At 41.5% G+C, this 19472-nt stretch overlaps 1 protein-coding gene across 4 annotated transcripts in view; it reads left to right on the forward strand.

Moving 5' to 3' along the window:
- Nucleotides 1-19472, forward strand: part of zmynd11 (zinc finger, MYND-type containing 11) — a 140102-nt gene that overhangs the window by 34922 nt on the left and 85708 nt on the right. For 2 of the 4 annotated variants that reach the window (XM_052016510.1, XM_052016509.1), the window contains exon 2: nucleotides 16475-16610. The exons of 1 other annotated variant lie outside the window; for it this stretch is intronic. In XM_052016510.1, coding sequence (XP_051872470.1) covers nucleotides 16495-16610 — 116 coding nt within the window. In that variant the 5' untranslated portion in view covers nucleotides 16475-16494. Of the gene's footprint in view, nucleotides 1-16474; nucleotides 16611-19472 lie in introns of those variants that run through there. One more of the 4 variants, XM_052016512.1, reaches the window with a different exon arrangement.

Below are 19472 nucleotides of genomic sequence, written 5' to 3' on the forward strand. Positions count from 1 at the left end.
GGCCTATTAACCTAACAACCCATGCATTTTTGGAGTGTGGGAGGAAACTGAATAGTAGTAAAGAGCATGCAGACAACATTGGAGGTCGAGATCGAACCCAGGTTGCTGGAGGTGAGAGGCAGTAGCTCTACCTGCTACATTACTGTGCTGTCCTCAGATCCTAGATTTTCTAGGTGGAAACCATCCTCCTAGCATTTATGCTGTCAAGCCCTCTAAGAATATTGTAGAACTATAGAAAAATACAGCGCAGTACAGGCCCTTCGGCCCACCATGTTGTGCTGACCTTTAAACTATGCCTAAGACTATTTAACACCTTCCTCCCACATATCCCCCTATTTTAAATTCCTCCATATGTTTATCTAACAATCTCTTGAACTTGACCAACATACCTGCCTCCACCACTACCCCAGGCAGCGCATTCCATGCACCAACCACTCTGGGTGAAAAACCTCCCTCTGATATCTCCCTTGAACTTCCCACCCATTACTTTAAAGGCATGCCCTCTTGTATTGAGCATTGGTGCCCTGGGAAAGAGGCGCTGGCTGTCTACTCTATCTGTTCCTCTTAATATTTTGTATACCTTTATCAAGTCTCCTCTCATCCTCCTCCTCCTCCAAAGAGTAAAGCCCTAGCTCCCTTAGTCTCTCCTCATAATCCATACTCTCCAATCCAGGCAGCATTCTGGTAAATCTCCTCTGCATCCTTTGCAACGCTTCCACATCCTTCCTATAATGAGACAACCAGAACTGGACACAGTACTCCAAGTGTGGTCTAACCAGAGTTTTGTACAGCTACATCATTACCTCATGGCTCTTAAACTTGATCCCACGACTTATGAAAGCCAACATCCCATAAGCTTGCTTAACTACCCTATCCACCTACGAGGCAACTTTCAATGATCTGTGGATATGAACCCCCAGATCCCTCTGCTCCTTCACACTACCCAGTATCCTGCCATTAACCTTGTACTCCGGCGTTTGTCCTTCCAAGGTGTACCATCTCACACTTCTCCGGATTGAACTCCATCTGCCACTTCTCAGCCCAGCTCTGCAACCTATCAATATCCCTCTGCAATCTTCAACAGTCCTCCACACTATCCACCACACCACTGACCTTTGTGTCTTCTGCAAACTTGCTAACCCACCCTTCTACCCCCTCATCCAAGTCATTAATAAATATCACGAAATGTAGAGGTCGCAGAACTGATCCTTGTGGGACACCATGAGTCACAGCCCTCCAATCTGAATGCACTCCCTGCGCCACAACCCTCTGCTTTCTACAGGCAAGCCAATTCTCAATCCACACAGCCAAGTTCCCCTGGATCCCATGCCCTCTGACCTTCTGAAGAAGCCTACCATGTGGAACCTTGTCAAACACCTTACTAAAATCCATGTAGACCACATCTACTGCACTACCCTCATCAATCGTCCTGGTCACCTCCTCAAAGAACCCTATCAGGCTTGTGAGACATGATCTGCCCTTCACAAAGCCATGCTGGCTGTCCCTAATCAGTCCATGATTCTCTAAATGCTCACAGATCCTATCTCTGAGAAACCTTTCCAACAGCTTGCTCACCACAGATGTAAGGCTCACTGGTCTGTAAATCCCTGGACTATCCCTACTACCTTTTCTGAATAGGGGACGACATTTGCCACCCTCCAATGCTCCGGTGCCATTCCCGTGGACAACGAGGACTCAAAGATCCTAGCCAAAGGCTCAGCAATCTCCTCCCTCACCTCGCGGAGCAGCCTGGGGAATATTCCGTCAGGATCTTTGGCTATATTGTGTTTTATATCCTCTCATTCTCCTAAATGCCCAAGTACAAACCCCATTTAACTTTTCCTCTAAGGTGTATCGTGGTGAACACCATGTGAACTAGGTCCAATGATGTACCTTAAAAAGGGAATCAACTGTGTACAATACTCTAGATATGGTCTCACCAGTGCCTTGTACGGTTGTAGCAAGGTTTCTCTCCTATTCTGTCCTGTCATCTGACCTATCACTCTGGTTCCCATCCCCCTGCCAACCTAGAGCTGTTGGGAAGGGTTTAAGCTAGGTTGTCAGGGGGATGGGAACCAGCGTGATAGGTCAGATGACAGGAGGTGTAAAGGTAGATGCGATGTGCAGAGAGACTGTGGGGAAGGATAAGCAGTGGAAAGGGCATAAATGCAGTCATTTGGATGGGTTGAAATGTGTTTACTTTAATGTGAGAAGTATTAAGAATAAGGGTGATGAACTTAGAGCATGGAGCAGCACGTGGAATTGCGATGTTGTGGCCGTTACGGAGACTTGGCTGTTGCAAGGGCAGTTTTGTTTGCTTGATGTTCTGGGGTTTAGATGCTTCAAAAAGGATAGGGAAGGAGGTAAAAGAAGTGGGGGAGTGGTATTGCTGATCAGGGATAGTATCACAGCTCTAGAAAGGGAGGATGTCATGGAGGGATCGTCTACTGAGTCAAAGTAGGTGGCAGTCAGGAACAGGAAGGGAGCAATTACTGTAGGGGTATTCTATAGCTACTGGGGCACTGAAGAGCAGATAAGCAGGCAGATTTTGGGAAGTTCCAAAAATAGCGGGGTTGTTGTCATGGGTGACTTCCACTTCCCTAAAATTGATTTGCATTTCCTTTAGTGCAAAAGGTTTAGATGGGGCAGAACTTGTTAGGTGTGTCTGGGAAGTATTCCAAACACAGTATGTGGACAGGGTGCCTAGAGGAGAGGCTATACTGGATTTAGTACTAGGCAATGAACCTGGTCAGGTGACTGACCCCTCTGTGGGCAAGCATTTTGGAGATGTTTCACATAACCATGGACAAGGATAGGAGCAGATGATATGGGAAAGTTTTTAATTGGGGGAGGGCTAATTAGATATTAGGCAGGAACTTAGAGTAAATTGGGAACAGATGTTCTCAAGGAAATACACAGCAGAAATGTGGAGGTTGTTTAGGAACCACTTGCATGGGGTTCTGGATGGATTTCTCCCACTGAGACACAAAGGGTTGTAGGGTATAGGAACCATGGTTGACAAGAGGTGGAACATTTAGTCAGGAGGAAAAAGGAAGCATATTTAAGGTTTAGGAAGCAAAAATCAGACAGGGCTCTGTAGAATTATAAAGTAGCCAGAAGGGAGCTTGATAGTGGACTTTTAGAGCTAGAAGGGGGCATGCGAAATCCTTGGTGAGTAGGATTAAGGAAAACCTGAAGGCGTTCTTCACATGCGTGAAGAATAGGAGGATGACTAGAGTGAGGGTAGGACCGCTTGGGTATAAAGGGGGAAACATGCCTGGAGGTAGAGGAGGTCCTTAATGAATACTTCAGTGCTCACCAGAGAGAGGGACTTCGATGAATGTGAGGTCAGTGTAGAACAGGCTAATGTGCTGAGCATGTCAAGGTTAAGAAAAAGGTAGTGCTGGAGCTTCTGAAAAACATTATGATAAGTCCCTGGGGCCAGACAGGATATACCCCAGGTTACTATTGGGAAGCAAGGGAAGACATTGCTGGAGCATTGACGATGATCTTTGCATCCTCCCTGGCCACAGAAGCGGTATTAGAGGATGGCAAATGTTGTTCAAGAAAGGTAATAGGGATAATCCTGGGAATTAAAGACCAGTGAGTCTTGTGTCAGTGGTGGGCAAACTATCGGAGAGGATTCTTAGGGACAGGATTTATGAGAAACATGGTCTAATTAGGGATAGTCAGCATGGCTTTGTGAGGGGCAGGTCGTGCCATACGAGCCTAATAGTTTTTCAAGGAGGTGACAAAACAAATTGATGGAGGCAGAGTGGTAAATGTGTATATGGATTTTAGTAAGGCATTTGACAAGGTTCCCCATGGTAGGCTTATCTAGAAAGTCATGTGGTATGGGATCCATGGAAATTTGGCTGCATGGATTTGGAATTAACTTGCCCACAGAAGGCAGAGGGTGGTAGCAGATGGAGCGTATTGTGCCTAGAGGTCGATGACCAGTGGTGTTCTGCAGGGATATGTTCTGGGACCCCTGCTCTTTATGATTTTTGTTCAATATATATATATCTATAAATGATTTGGATGAGAAAGTGGAGGGGTCGGTTAGAAAGTTTGTAGATGACACACATATTGAAGGTGTGGATAGTGCAGAAGATTATTGTAGGTTACAACAGGATACAGAGTTGGTCAGAGAAGTGGCAGATGGAGTTCAATTTGGAAAAGTGTAAAGTGATACACTTTGGAAGATTGAACTTGAAAGTAGAGTACAAGGTACAGAGTACTCACTGCACCTTCACCAAAGCTTGCAAATCTTTTCTGAAATGAGGTGACCAGAACTACACACACCTCCACGTGTGGCCTAACCAAAGTTTTGTGCAGCTGCAACATGACTTCCTGACTTTTATACCGATAAAGGTGTAGCTTTTTGGTTGATCCATAGACTGGGATCATTGGGGTCCACGTCCATAGATCCCTCAAGTTTGCTGTGCAGGTCGAAAGGGTTGTTAAGAAGGTGTATGGTGTGCTGGCCTTCATTAGTCAGGGCAATTGAATTCAAGAGCCGTGAGGTAATGTTGGAGCTCTATAAAACCATGGTTCGACCACACTTGGAGTATTGTGTTCAGTTCTGGTCACCTCATTATAGGAAGGATGTGGAAGCTTTAGAGGGTACAATGGAGATTTACCAGAATGCTGCCTGGATTAGAGAACATATCTTCTGAGGAAAGGTTGTTCGAGCTAGAGCTTTTTGGAGCGATGGAGGATGACAGGCGACTTGATAGAGGTGTATAAGGTTATGAGAGGCATAGATAGTGGACAGCCATCACCTTTTTCCCCAGGGCAGCAATGACCAATAGCAGACGACATCTGTTTAAGGTGAGGGGAGGAAAGTTTAGAGTAGATGTCAGAGGTAGGTTTTGTTTTTAGAATGGTGGGTGCCTGGAACGCACTGCCGGGGTGATGGTAGAGGCTGATACAATGGGAACATTTAAAAGACGCAGATGTAAGAAAAATGGAGGGTTATGGGCTGAGTAGGAGAGAAGGGTTAGATTGATAGTGGAGTAGGTTTATAGAGGTTGGCACAATATCATCAGGCATATCTTCCCCTTGAAGCTATACTTATTCAGATGATGACTTTCCAAATGTTCTGCCGTTACCTCAATTGATTCTAGCATTTTTCCAATAATAGATGTTGGTCTAATTGTTACCTGCTTTTTGCCTCCCAACCTCTTTGAATACAAATATCCACTGGCATTTTACCAGTCCTTGGTACCTTCCCAGAGCCCAAGGATTTTTGGAGGACTAGCTATTTAGGATGCAAAGCTGGGAACCTATCGGCCTTTAGCCTCATTAGATTGCATAATACTAATTCTCTACAGGTGCTGGTGGGATTTAATTTGCTATCCTGGATCTTTATTTAATATTAACCAGATGTTTATAGTATCTTCTGTAAAGACTGCCACTGCCATTCAATTTCCCCAGCATTCTGTAATGGCTCTTTGTTCACTTTGATCTCTCTCATTTTCTGTACTTAAGCTCTTATTGTCAATTTTTATTTCCCACTAGTTTTCCCTCAGTTTATTTACTTTTTTCGTCCTCTCGCTAGACTTTGGATTTGTCCCAATGTTTGGGACTACAAGCATCTCTTGCCACCTTTTTTGTTTTTTCCTTCAAGTTAATGCCTTTCAGGAAGCTGTTGTATTAGCATAGTGATATCTGAAACACAACTGTTCAGGGTGGAGCACAACCCAGTATAGATGGGAAGTATAACCCTTAATATCTTGTAATGGAAACAGAAATATGATACTAACACTCGAATCCTAAACTGAAGCGCAATATGACATCCACAAGGTGTTACCATAAGTTTCAAGTGATTTCATAAAAGGAAATACAACTGTTTGACTTCACTCCCCTATTTGTCCTGACTTTGTCCATGGCATTAGTGAATGCGTTGCAAATGTTTTGTGGGATCAAAAATTTCCCAATCTGTTTTAGTAATTATACAGTGTTCTAACTTCAATGGCATATCTGCTAGTTTTCTCCTTGAAGACTTTTATTATTCCCTTCAGCCTTCTGTCTTTCTTTCTGGACTGTTTGTATTCATCAGATTTTTTTGACATTCTGTCTTGGCATTATCCAATTTAGATATTTCCATTGAGTTCAGCATGTCATTTAAAGGTATAATGTGCTTCCTTGGTAGTTTGCCTTTCAAGGTTAAAGAACCAAATTTTTGAAATCCTTTCTTCACAATCAAACCTCATGATCAGGACCAGTCTTGTAGATCTTTGCCATGCTTTCAGGGCTCTAAGAAGAAAAGTTGCCTTGAGCTTACTGAACTTCAAAGGTGGTATGCAAGTAAAAGAATCATGAATTATTGTCAACTTTTCTTTTTAGAATAAAGAACAGAACAGGCCCTTTGGCCCATCATGACTGCACTGACCATGATCCCAAATTAAACTAATCCCTTCTGCCTGCACATGTCAGAGTCCCTCTATTCCCTGCCTGTTCATCTGTTTGTCTAAATGTGTCTTAGATGTTAGTCATAGCTGCTACCATCTCCCCTGGCAGTGTTCCAGGCACCTACCACTGTTTTTAAAGATAACTTGCTTGCCTCACACACTCCCTCCCCTCTTTCTCCCTCCCTCCACCCCTGCCCCCCCCCCCCCCCCCCACCTTAAACCTATGCCCTCTAGTATTTGACATTTCCATCCTAGGAAAAAGATTCTCACTATCCCAAGCCTCTCGTACTTTTAATCTAACTATCAGACTGCCCCTCAGCCTCCAATGCTCTGATGAAAACAATCCGAGTTTGTCCAGCCTCTCCTTGTGGCTAACACTCTGATCTAGGCAACATTCTGACGAATCTCTCTTAGACCTCTCTCCAAAGCCTCCACATCCTTCCTGTAATGTGACAACTGGAATTGCGCATAATAAATCTTTTTATTATGCAAGGGAAACAGCTGAAAACGAAGGAGTTTCAATGTTTTGAAGATGGCTCTTTCACCTTGCTGACGTTAACGTCTGGTTGTTGACCTAAGGGAGGGGAGGGAACAAAACCCAGTCCTTCTCAATGGAGCTGCTCTAGAGATGGTCGACAGCTTCAAGTTTCTAGGCATCCATATCACCAGAAACCTCACCTGGTTCCTCCACCTTGATACAATGATCAAGAAAGCTCATCAGCATGTGTACTTTCTTAGGTGTCTGAGAAGATTCGGCTTGTCCACAAGGATTCTCTCAGACTTGTACAGATACGCTGTAGGAAGTATCCTGACTGGTTGCACCTCAGCCTGGTATGGCAGTTGTTCTGCTCTGGACTGACAGAACCTGCAGGGTGATATAAATTGCCCAATCTATCGCAAGCTTGTCACTTCCTTCCATCCAGTACATCTTCATGTTGTTTAGCTTCAGGAAGGCTAATAGTATCATCAAGGATGCCTGCCACCCTGGCTATTCCCTTTTTTCTCTCTTCTGCCTTCTGGGAGAATATATAGGAGCTGGAAAGGCTAGATGTCCAGACTTGAGAATGCCTTCTTCCCCACTGCTATCAGACTTCTGAACCAATCACCTCTTTCACATCCCTTTCCTGGTGTTGCTGCCAAGTTCTTGCACTCTATTCTACTTCTCTTTACCGTCACTTTATCATTTCTTTTTGCACTATTTCAGATTGCACTACAATCTTTGCACTTTTGATTTGCATTCATCACTTTATTTAATGTATATTATTACCATGTATGCTGTTTACTCTGGGCTTCGTATGATCAAGGAATTTCATTGCACCCTGTTGTATATAAACAATAAACTAATCTGAAATCTGTAAAAGATTAACAAAAAATATATTCAGATATCCATAAGACTTTTGCTACACTATTCCCATCACCTCTATTTGAAAACTGCTTTTTCATTCCCCTTTTAATGCATAGAGCATCTAGAGTTGCTTTTGAGGCCTTTTTCCTTTCAAAGGCATAGTTTTGTACAAACTCTTACAAACACTTGAAGTGGCTGTTGTATGAATTTTACTTCTGCCTGGACCTTATTGTTTTTGGTTGCAAATTAGTAAAAACTTTGCTTTCCCAAATGGGGACTTTGCTGATGCCTCCTTCCTCCCTCAAAACATGCCATTGTAATAGTGTAAAATCATTGGTCCTTGTTTTATAGGTTCTGCTTTAAGTTTCTCTTTGGTTTTAAGCTTATGTGCAGTATTTGAGCAGCAACTCTTTGGCCTATGACACTAGATGGCCCAGATTTGAGGTGGGGTGGGTTGGGGTGTTGGAGAACCTAAAGGAGATTTGAAGGGCAAGTTTTTCATGCAGGTTGTGGTAGTTATACAATTGGCAGATACAGTTGCCTTGTTTAAAAGGCATTTGGATAGGAAAAGCTTGGATACAGACCTGATGCAGGCAGATGGAATTGGTGTAGATGGGCATCATGATCAGCCTGGGCAAGTGGGATAAACAGGCCCTTTTCTGTGCTGTACCATGATTTTATGATGTAGCAATAAAAAATGCTAAGAGTATTCAAGCTATGGCCAAACTAATGATTTGCATAGTTATGTCATAACCTTCTTGCTCTTGTATTCTTTTCCCTGGCTAATGGAGGGAAGTATACCATACACTGCCTTAATCACATTAATCTACCTGTGCTACCACCTTAAGGGATCCTTGGACTGCACATCAAGGTCTCTGTTCCTCACTACTTCCTCAGGTCCTGTTATTCATTGTGTACATTCTGGCCCTATTGTTCCTTCCAAAATGAATCGTCTGTAGCCAAAGAGTAAACCCCGCCCCCCCCCCCCCCCCCCCCCACCCCCGGATAATCTTTGATTAGTAAGTTTGCAGACAAGAGGTTGTGGATAGTGGCAAAGGTTATCAAAAGATTTGGTAGGATATAGACCAGCTGGAAATATGGACATATGGAGTTTAATCCACGTAAGTTTGAGGTGTTGCATTTTGGGAGATCAAATGCAAGAGGAAAGCATACAGTAAATAAGGGCCCTCAGAAGCATTGATGTACAGAGGGATCTTGGTGTGTCCACCACTCCCTGAAAGTGGCAACATAAGTGGATAAGGGTGGTCAAGGTGGTGTATTACATACTTGCCTTCATTGGTTGGGGTGCTGAGTATAAAAGTTGAAGTCGAGTTGCAGCTATATAAAACTTGGGCTGCATTTGGAGTATCATATGCAGTTCTGGTCACTGCTTTACAGGGAGGATCTGGAGGCTTTGGAGAGGATACCAGAGAGGTTCACAAGAATGTTACCAGCATTGGCTATAAGGAGAGGTTGGACAGACTTGGGTTGTTTTCTCTGGAGTGTCATAGGCTGACTTAATAGAAGTATATAAAATTGAGAGGCATAGATAGTTGGAGTCTTTTTTTTTCCCAATGTGGAAATGTCATCCACCAGAGGACATAGCTTTAAGGCAAGGGGGTGCAAGTTTAGAAGCAAGTTTTGTTTTTACAGGGAGGTAGATGCCAGAGGATGCGCTGCCAGGGGAATTGATGTAGATGGATATGATACTGATGTTTAGGAGGCATTTAGACAGGCAAATGAACAAGCAGGAATGGAGGGATATGGACCAGGTGCCAGCAGGTGGAATTGGTTTAGGTTGGCATCATGGTCAGAACAGACATTGTGGGCTGAAGGGCTTGTTCCTTTGCTGTACTACTCTGTTCTATTAACACCAGCAATGCATCTCAGTAATGTGGACATCATCAGTGAACTAATTACCAATCAGGTGCTCTCCTGCAGACCAAATAAACCAGTATGTAATGGGAGGGATTGTTGAACTCCAGGTGTTTGGCGGTGTAACTGTGGGTTTGGCCAATAGTGTGTGCTGCAGCCATAACTTTGAGTAGCTGGTGATGCTATGTGGTCAGACTTTAAGGCTCATGAATGTGACTCTCAATCCTGCTAGCTGGTCTTTTGTAATTACAAAATAGAAGCAGACAAGCTATCTAAGGCATCACTTTTTGTATAAGTGCTGAAGTGGGCTTTATTCAATTTATCTCCTTTATTTATATCCAAATTGGACAATGCTTTGGTGTTTATTCTTTGTCTTTTAATATTTTGAATTGTGAAAATTCAGATTTGGAAACATATTTCCTTCATACCTTTCACTTCAAACATCTCAATTCCTTCAGCACATCTATTGGAACCCTCATTCATACTCTAAACTTGATTACACCATTATTGCCCTAGCTCGTCTATGATTTCACAATCAAGTTTGCAATCCTCACCACCCTGGTGTTTGCTGGCCAACACTGGCTCTTGTCTGCCTGCACTTCTATTTTTTTAATTAGTTCATGCTTGCAAGTTCCTCTGTTCATCCTTGCTGTTACAGTACTTGCCTGTCAACCAAGCTTTGGTTTATTATTTTGATGGGGTTTTTTTGGTGGTTTAGCATCACATCTTTGTTACTTTTAAGTGAATTGAAGAATAATTACAGCACAAAGGATGACCACCTGCCTATTGAGTGTGTATATAAGAGCAACTTATCTGGCTCAATAGTTCTGGAAACTTTCTTTCAGCTACTCATCCAACTTCCTTTTGAACATGATTGAATCTGCTGTTTCACCTGGGCTCCGATGTTCTTTTGTACTCAAATCCTTTTGCAATAAAGGCTCACATGGAGTGAGATGTATAACACAGAAACAGGCCCTTCAATCCACATTCATGTCAAGCCTTTTGCTCATCTGCAGTAATCCATTTTGTCCGCATTAGGGCTGTAATTTTCAATGCCTTGCCTAATGAAGTGAATGTCTAAATCCCTCTTGTACAAAGCAAGTGTATCTGATTCCAGCACCACCTCTCAATGCATTTCAGATATCAACCACTCTGTATATTTAAAATTAAAACTTCAAGGTAAGTTCCTATTTAAGTCTCTTACCTCTCACTTTAAAACTGTGCCCTCTTGATTTTGATACTCCTACCATGGGGAAAAGATTTCTTAATTACCCTGAAAATGTTTCTCATGATCTTGCACTTCTATTAGGTTGCCCCTTGGCAGCCTCTGCTCTAGGGGAAATGAGCCCAGGCTATCCAATCTCTCCCTGTAACTAAAATCCTTCAATCCAGGCAACATCCTGGTGAATCTTCTCTGCACTCTCACCCAGTGCAACCAATTGTTCTCAGTGTGGTGACCAGAACTGGACACAGTACTCCAAGCACAGCCTAACCACTGTTTTGTAAAGTTGCAACATAACATAACAACTCTTACATTCTATGCTGCCTTCACCACCCTATTCACCTGAGTTGTCACTTTCAGTGATCTATAGACTTTGACCCCCCAGGTCTCTGTTAATCAACATCCTTAGTACCCTATCGTTTACTATGTATGCCCTACCCCTATTTGACTTCCCAAAATGCAATACCTCATACTTGTCAGGATTAAAATCTATCTGCCAATGCTCTGCCCAACTTTCCATCTGATCTATATCCTGCTGTAGCCTTGGGCAATCTTTCTCACTATCTACAACAGCACCAGTTTTTGTGTTGTCCACAACTTTGCGACTCGTTCTTCCTAAATCCACATACAAGTCCCTAATGTATATCAGATCAGACTAATTTATTGTCATGTACACCAGGGTGCAATGAAATTCCTTGCTTGCCTGCTGCTCACAAGCAGCAAAGGTCCCAGAACCAATCCCTCTGGTACACCACTAGACAGTTTTTTCCTTTATTGGATGAATGCTGTGCCAACAAAACTTGAAGCAACACTACACACTATGTTAAAGATTCATTCCCTCCACCACCATTGCACTGTGTATGCCATACACACAAACTATGATTAATCACCTGGGCTGCTTGGGCAGCACTTCCAACATTTATTGCCAAGTAAGACAAAGGTAGCAGGGCATACCACCCCCCTAGTCTTAAATCCTGGACCTCCTTATTCAAAAGCAACATTGGAGTTCTATCAAAAGGACTGCATCTTCTCACAAACTTCTCAATAGCATTTGGGGATTGGCAAAATGTGTTGATCTTGACTTTAATTCTGAAAAATAAATGAATTGGAGGAAAAAGAGTTTGTGTTCTGGGACAGTGCACCACTTGCCGCTGTGGCCTCGCTGTGCCTTCCTTGCAGGAAGCTGCTCACTTGGATCACGATCCTACTTGGATAAACATGAACTGGTGAGGACTGAGTAGTGAGTTTGACTGGCAGGCCAGATCCTATGTAATGCCTTTCACAACAGATGAACTATGCTTGACGTGTAGTCACTGTTGTATGCTGGTTGGCGTCGAATGTACCCTGAGGACCCACAAATGGAATAATATTCTTCGGGTTAGATGTGTGGCAGAACTGAAACTCAACTTGCTAGCTATCGGATCGTTATTGCTGTTGGTTTGAGGGATACACATTGGGGGAAATACAGAAATGTCTTTTCATTAGTTTACCTGCTTTCAGCTTGCACAACCTGTATTAAGAGGCCACCTAGCCACTAGGGCCCAGCTTTTGCCAGCTCTGGGAGTTACAAACCTAGTAAGGCTGTTTATGACTGCCAGTCTTGCACTGCTGGGAGATGCACTTAAATTGCATTTGAAAGGGAGTATTGAGCTTGCTTTCCCTCCTCCACCCCCCCCCCCCCCCAACTTCTCTTTGTACAGATGCAGGGTGTCAACCCGAAACATGGACAATTCCTCCCCCCTCCCCCTGATGCTTTTTGATGAGTAGAAATGAACCCAAGAAACTAAATCAGCATTTTGCACTGTCACGAACCAGCTGTGACAGTGCAAGATCCCGGACGAGCCCCCAGTTTTGTCACGAACCAGCAACAAGAGAAACACACTGAGCCTGATTCAGTGTTTAAAAACTATTTTATTAATCACTACTTATGATAATACGTAAAATAAAAGTAAAAATGTTAGTATGTTAGAATTCAAAAATGTTAAACTTTGAACGTTAACCCCAAAACTAAACTCTTCGCGTGTGTGTGACAAAGTCCAAAACTCCCAGTTCCGGAATGGTTCTTAAAGTTCAGTTCCGCAAGCCATAAGGTGAAACATGAGCAAGGGCTTCTTCAACAACCACCGTTGTCAGAAGATAAGATGTAGATGTAGAAAAACAGAGAGAGAGTACATACGAAATCCAAATGTTCCACGATGGAACCCAAACGACACTCCAGTGTTTACTCGGTAGTGACTTCCTCACCCCGAAAAGCATCCGAATCGTGGTCGTCCACACACAAATACCTGTTTCCTTCTACAGGTCAGCAACAAAGTGAACTCCACCAGATTACTTCCAACTTTCATACATGGATTTCAGTGGCAGACACAGTTATTGTTTCTCATCCATCGATAGAGAAAACTAGCAGGCTGGTGTCTCTCTCCCTTCTCTCTCTTCTTCTGACTTCTACAACGTCATTACGTCCTTTATCTTCTATTGACGTAAGCATGCCACACACTCAAATACACACACACACTCTCTATCTTAAAGGGACATTCACTGAGTCCGTAACAGCACTTTGAAACAAAAAAACCTGGAAGAATTGAAGCAACTTGCCCATTTTTAGTGGAGCCAAGGAAGTTTTACTTTGTCTTTTTAAATGATGCTGATCTATTAAGATTTGTACTTCATTTAGATAGGTCATTGATCTGAAGCATTAAATCTTTTGCTCTCTACACAGATCCTGCCTGACCAGCTAGCTCCAGCATTTTCTTTTTGTTTTGGATTTCTAGCAGTGTTTTTTTGCTTTTGAATTACTTTGAAGTGAATTGACACTAGCCACTGTTTAGTGTATAACATACTGGGCATACAGGTTCATGGTGTATACTTTTTTTGATGTGCTCCCTATTAGTTGGTCCAATTTTTCTTAGCTCAGGTGTAATGTGTTCTTTTTGAGTGGCTTATTGATTTGTAATTTGCCTATTTACCTTCTGATATTAGAAAATGATTAAGGAAAGGCCTAATCCATTTCTTTTGCACTGATTTAGAAAAGTTCTATTCCCTTGCCTGACTTGTATTAAAAATATTATCTAGTTGAATCGATTATTGGAGAGGTGGAACTGGGGCACTTAAAAAAAATTGCATTAGGCAGAATCAACACTACTTTGAGAGGAAAATCATTGACAGATTAGTTTTTGAAGGTGTAATTAGCAGGGTAGATAAGGAGGAAGATTAAGTGTATTGGATTTTCAGAAAGCATTTGATACAGTGTCACCAGTGTATGTGGAACAAGATTTGGACTGTTGCAGTTGAGTAATGTATTAGTGAGCATTTGGTTAATGGACAGAAAACAATGGCCTTTTTCAGATTGGCAGTCAATAGCTAATGGAGTGCTGTATGGATCAGTGTTAAGGCTTCAGCTGGTTACAACCTATTATAATGAAAAGGCAACCAATCTTAAGCCAAGTGTAAAATGCTGCAAATGTTGGAAAACAAAAATAAAATGCTGGAGATGCACAAGCAGCATCTGTGGAGAGAAGAACCATTAGTGTTTCAGGTGGTTGACCTTGTATCTGAAAGCTTGAAAAATGGTTGGTGACAATATAAACTAAGGGGAAATGAGCTGTGAAGAGGGGAAATGAGCTGTGAAGAGTGTAGTTATTTAGACTATTTTTTAAAAGTAATTCTGGTGAATGATGTGGACATGTGCAATAATCCACATTGGCAGGAAGAATGAAAAACAATTTTTTAATGTAAAGTAAGTGAATTGATTTTTAGAAGGAATTGAGATGAAGAAAAATGTAAGTTAACATAGAGTCATAGATTTGTACAACACAGAAACAGGTCCTTTGACTCATGATGTCCATACTGACCTTTTTGCCCCTGTCAGAAAATGGGATTGGCATACATTAGGACTTGTATCCTTCTATGCCTTGCCTGTTTAAGTGTATGTCTAAATGCCTGTTATCGCATTCCAGATATCAACCACTCTTTTTTAATAAAAACTTGCATCTCAGATCCCCTTTAAAATTCGTACCTCATCTTAAACCTAACATTTGGGAAGGCAAGTGCTTATTGCAGTGAAAGAGTTGAATAGTAGGGATATTTTGAAACTATGTAAGGATTTAGTGAGGCCATGCCTGCAATCCTGAAGACTATTTCACTGTTTATGTCTCTGCCCCTTCTGATCTCTATTTCCTCCAACCCTACAATGCCCCTTGGAGTCAGTTATATAGCACAGAAACAGGCCCTGCAGCCCAAACTGACCAAGTTGCCTAAGTGAGCTAGTTCCATTTCCCTCTTAACCTTTTCTATGATTAGATTACTGTCATATACACCAGGGTGTGGTGAAATTTCTTGTACAAGTCTAAATGTCTTTTAAATGTTGTAATTGTACACACCTCTACTACTTCCTCTGGCAGCTCATTCCATGTACTTACTCATGTACTTAGTATACAGACTGATAAAGGAAAGTGCCCTTAACACCACTTTCACTGTATGGCCACTTTCAAGGAACTGTGTAAGTGTACCTCTAGGTCTCTGTCAGTCTTGGAGCAAATACACTCCAATTTTATCCTTTTGAATAACCCCAATTTTAATTCCTCCATCACTGGTTGGCAGTGCTATGACTTCCATTGTCTAAGCTTCAGAATTCCCTTTCTTAAACTAATTTACCACTACTATTCTCCTTTATTGTACACCTTAAAACTTAATCAATGAGGTAGGTTTTGGACATGTGCCCTAACTTCTTAATTGATGAATGTTGCAACACTGAAGAGGTGTGAGACATTTTGTTACATTTTAGACACTGTTACTTGTTAAGCTGAGCTTTCCTGAAGGGCAGATGCAGAATAGTACAGGCTGTCCCTGGGTAATGAGTGACTTCCGTTTTTACAGATGTCCACGAGTCGATTTCTTTTTGTCCATAAGTCTGAAAGTATACTAAAATCACCTGATATGGTTACCATATCTCTACAGTGTTGAAATGAATTGCATCAAATGCACAATACTTTTCTAAAAAAAAACAATTACTAAAAGTAGAAAGAGAGGAAACTAATTTTCCTGTTTGTAGGAACAAAAGTTTCTATGTATGTCAGACTTTTGAACAACATTTAGCTCCTTCGTATGTAGTGTTCATCACCCAGGGATAGCTTGTGTTGAACAGTGTAAGAGGAAACTTGAGTGATGGAGGTGTTGTTCCCATAGCAACTAGTTATTCTGAAGGTAGCCCAATAAGCTATGTTGTGAACAATGTATTTTTTTGATTCAGGTAAGTTGTAATCATAAATCATAGGTTTCCAGCAGAGGTATGTGCAGGAATTTAAATTTCCCAGCTTTTGCAAAGGCTGTGTACAGGACTTTAATGTCATGGGGCAGCATCTGCATGCCCAAGCTTCAGATTGTTTTTCCTTTTAGAAGATTACTTGCCCCTGGTGTCCACATTTTTTTCCTAAGGTTGTTCAATTGTTGGCATCAAATTTGCATCCAAAATTTTTATTTCGTTTTTAGCATTAAAAAGAAAAGCCAATCACAATCATAATCTGAATTTTAGCCTTCTGCAACTGAATAAATGAGCAGGGTTTTAGCTCAGTGCCACTACTCTTGACTAACCCTGTTGTTTTTATTCTTTCGATGCAGCTCACTGACTAGATAAGACCATGGCTCGTCTAACAAAACGGAGGCTGTCAGACTCGCAAGTGGTCCAGCGACTCTGGAATGCTATTGAAGTCATCCGAAATCAGAAACAAATTGCAAATTTGGACAGGATAACAAAGTATGTCTTTAATTAAAACCTTTGTTTTAAAATAGTTACTGGAAAGTTTGAACTATGAAAAGCAGGGCCCCAAGACTGAAATTTGTAATGCTCTCTCCACTACCTCTAGCTTGCTTCATTCCATCTACTAAATTCTGTGAACTAATGACACCTGTCTATGCCAACCCATTTTTAGATATTGAATTGAAATGCTTCTGCTCTTTTACAAATCCATAAGACATGGAGGCAGAATTAGGTCATTCAGCCCATTGAGTCTGCTCTGCCATTTGATCATGGCTGATTTATTTGTCCCTTTCAACCCCACTCTCCTGCCTTCTTCCCGTAACCTTTGACACCCTCACTAATCAAGAACCTATCAGCCTCCACTTTAAATATACTGAATGACTTGGCCTCTGTGGCCACCTGTAGCAATGAATACCACAGATTCACCTCTTCTGGCTAAAGAAATTCCTCCTCATCTCTGTTCTTAAAGGACATCCTTTTATTCTGAGGCTGTGCCCTCTGGTCCTAGAATCTCCCACTACTGGAAACATCTCCACGTCCACTCTATACAGGCCTTTCAATATTTGGCAGGTTTCCATGAGATCCCCTGACATCCTTCTAAACTCCAGTGAGTACAGGCCCACAGCCATCAAATGCTTCTCATACATTAACCCTTTCATCCCTGGGATCATTCTTGTAAACCTTTTCTGGACCCTCTCCAATGCTAGCACATTCTCCCTGAGATATGGGGCCCAAAACTGCTCGCAGTACTCCAAATGTGGTCTGACTGATGCCTTGTAAAGCCTCAGCATTACACCCTCTTATATTCTAGCCCTCTCAAGATAAATGCTAACATTGGATTTGCCTTCCTTACTACTGACTCAACTTGCAAGTTAAACTTTAGAGAATCCTGCACTTGGACACCCAAGTTCCTTTGCAGCTTTGATTTCTGAATTGACTTCCTGTTTAGATAATAGTCTACGCCTTGATTCCTTCTACCAAAGTGCATAACTGTACACTTCCCTATGCTGTATTCTATCTGCCACGTCTTTCCCCATTCTCCCAATCTTTTATTCTCCCAATCACCCTTTTTATGAACTTTCTCAACTTGTTGCTGCAGTCACTTCACTGATCTTCATTACCAATATGTTCCAAATTTTTGCCTCTTAACTTTCCACCCTTAGGACCAGGTGTACCTGTTCTCTGGGACTCCTTTCCTATCCCCATCAATCTTAACTTTGCTCCTCATCTTGGAATGGTGCCTTACATTTTATAAGCTTGGGATCTTCTACCAGTTCAATGTGCATTTGAACATAAATGAGTTTAGATTGCTTTCCAGAGAGTAGGGACATGCGTCCAAATGCTGGAGTGTTGAGAGGTCTGCGTTGTAGCAGGCTATAGTAAACTGGGCTAGGATAGATGGGTAGTTCTCACCTAGTTAGGCAGTTGAATATTCCTCTATTCTCTGTGCATTAGTTATTTTTCTGACCTTTCAAATCATGTCTGAAGTCAAGGAACATACAGATAAGAATCCGAGATGTTAGAAATTTTTGGCCTGCAATTTCGTTCTTAAATACCAAAGAGTAAAATATTTCTATTTATAAACAAAATAAAAGCACCTGTTTGAATGCAGTGAATTCTTAATCCAATAGGCTTAAAACTATTTGGAAAATATTTTGCCAGGCCTAATAACATATCAAGTGTTGGTTAGTTCTCTGTTCTTAGATAGTTACACCCTATAGGTTACTTTTGAAAAAATTATTTTACACCTACAAAACTCCACTGTTAGCTCTTTTGTTTTGGGTAAAAGAATGATAATGAACTTGAAACTTCACAAAATAATGGAAAGGGAGCTATTTCAACTTGCTGCTATCAACATCAAGAACAAGGCAGCACATCTATGATCTATTACTACAAAATTATGGTTGGTCTCTCTCTGACCTCTCATGAAAATTCTTCCTGCTCTGACCAGGAGTTCAAATCTATTATCGAATAACATGATATTTGGATGACATACCTTGGATAATATTTACATTTCTAGCTTCAAAAACTTAATATTTTTCAATTAAAAGCACCAGAATTTTCCAGACAGATTGCAAGCGAAGACACTCCCATTTGCTGAACTACAGGAGAACCTCTTTGACACTTCATTCAAGACATATCTTTCACAGTGCCAAACATGTGGCAAGGACCATATTTTTGCTGGATCCATTTAAGTTACATCGCAACAAAATCTTGAAATACTAGAATAAAGAAGGTGGATATTCAGAGGGAGGGGCCAGGTGGGGTGTGTGAAAGCAAGTTGTTTGTGTGGTGCTTTCAGCATCCCTGCATGTACCACAAATGCTCTTCAGTCAGTGGAATAGTTTTGATATATAGTCCCCATTGTGTAGTTGCAAACCTACATAAACAGCAATGTGATGATGACTTAGATAATACTTCAGGTTTTTGGGGGTGGGATTATAAATATCAACCAGGGAGTAACTTTTTCTCCCCAAAATAATGCCATTTTTTTTACATCCATCTAATGAGCTTGGTTTAAGTCTCTTTGAACGACAACATCTCCAGTGCGTAGCATCCCCTCTATATAGTATTGGTGTATTAAGTGGATTGGAATTAGAATCTGCAATTTTCCGACTCTTAAGGCGGATGCTGCTATGTACCTCGTATGAAGAGCAAATCTTCTACACACTCATGAAGGTCTTAATATTTTTCTTAGTGGTTTTTTATATATATATAAAAAAAATAAACTTTAAAGTCAAGGACCCTGTATGTTTTAAACAGCTATAACAATCTATATTGCCACCTTCAAAATTCTGTTCAAGTACAGCTTCATTTTCCCCTCACTATCTATATTGACCCTTCTCATTTGATATTCTA

The sequence above is a fragment of the Pristis pectinata genome, chromosome 5 (assembly GCF_009764475.1).
Source record: "Pristis pectinata isolate sPriPec2 chromosome 5, sPriPec2.1.pri, whole genome shotgun sequence".
NCBI classification, from domain to species: domain Eukaryota; kingdom Metazoa; phylum Chordata; class Chondrichthyes; order Rhinopristiformes; family Pristidae; genus Pristis; species Pristis pectinata.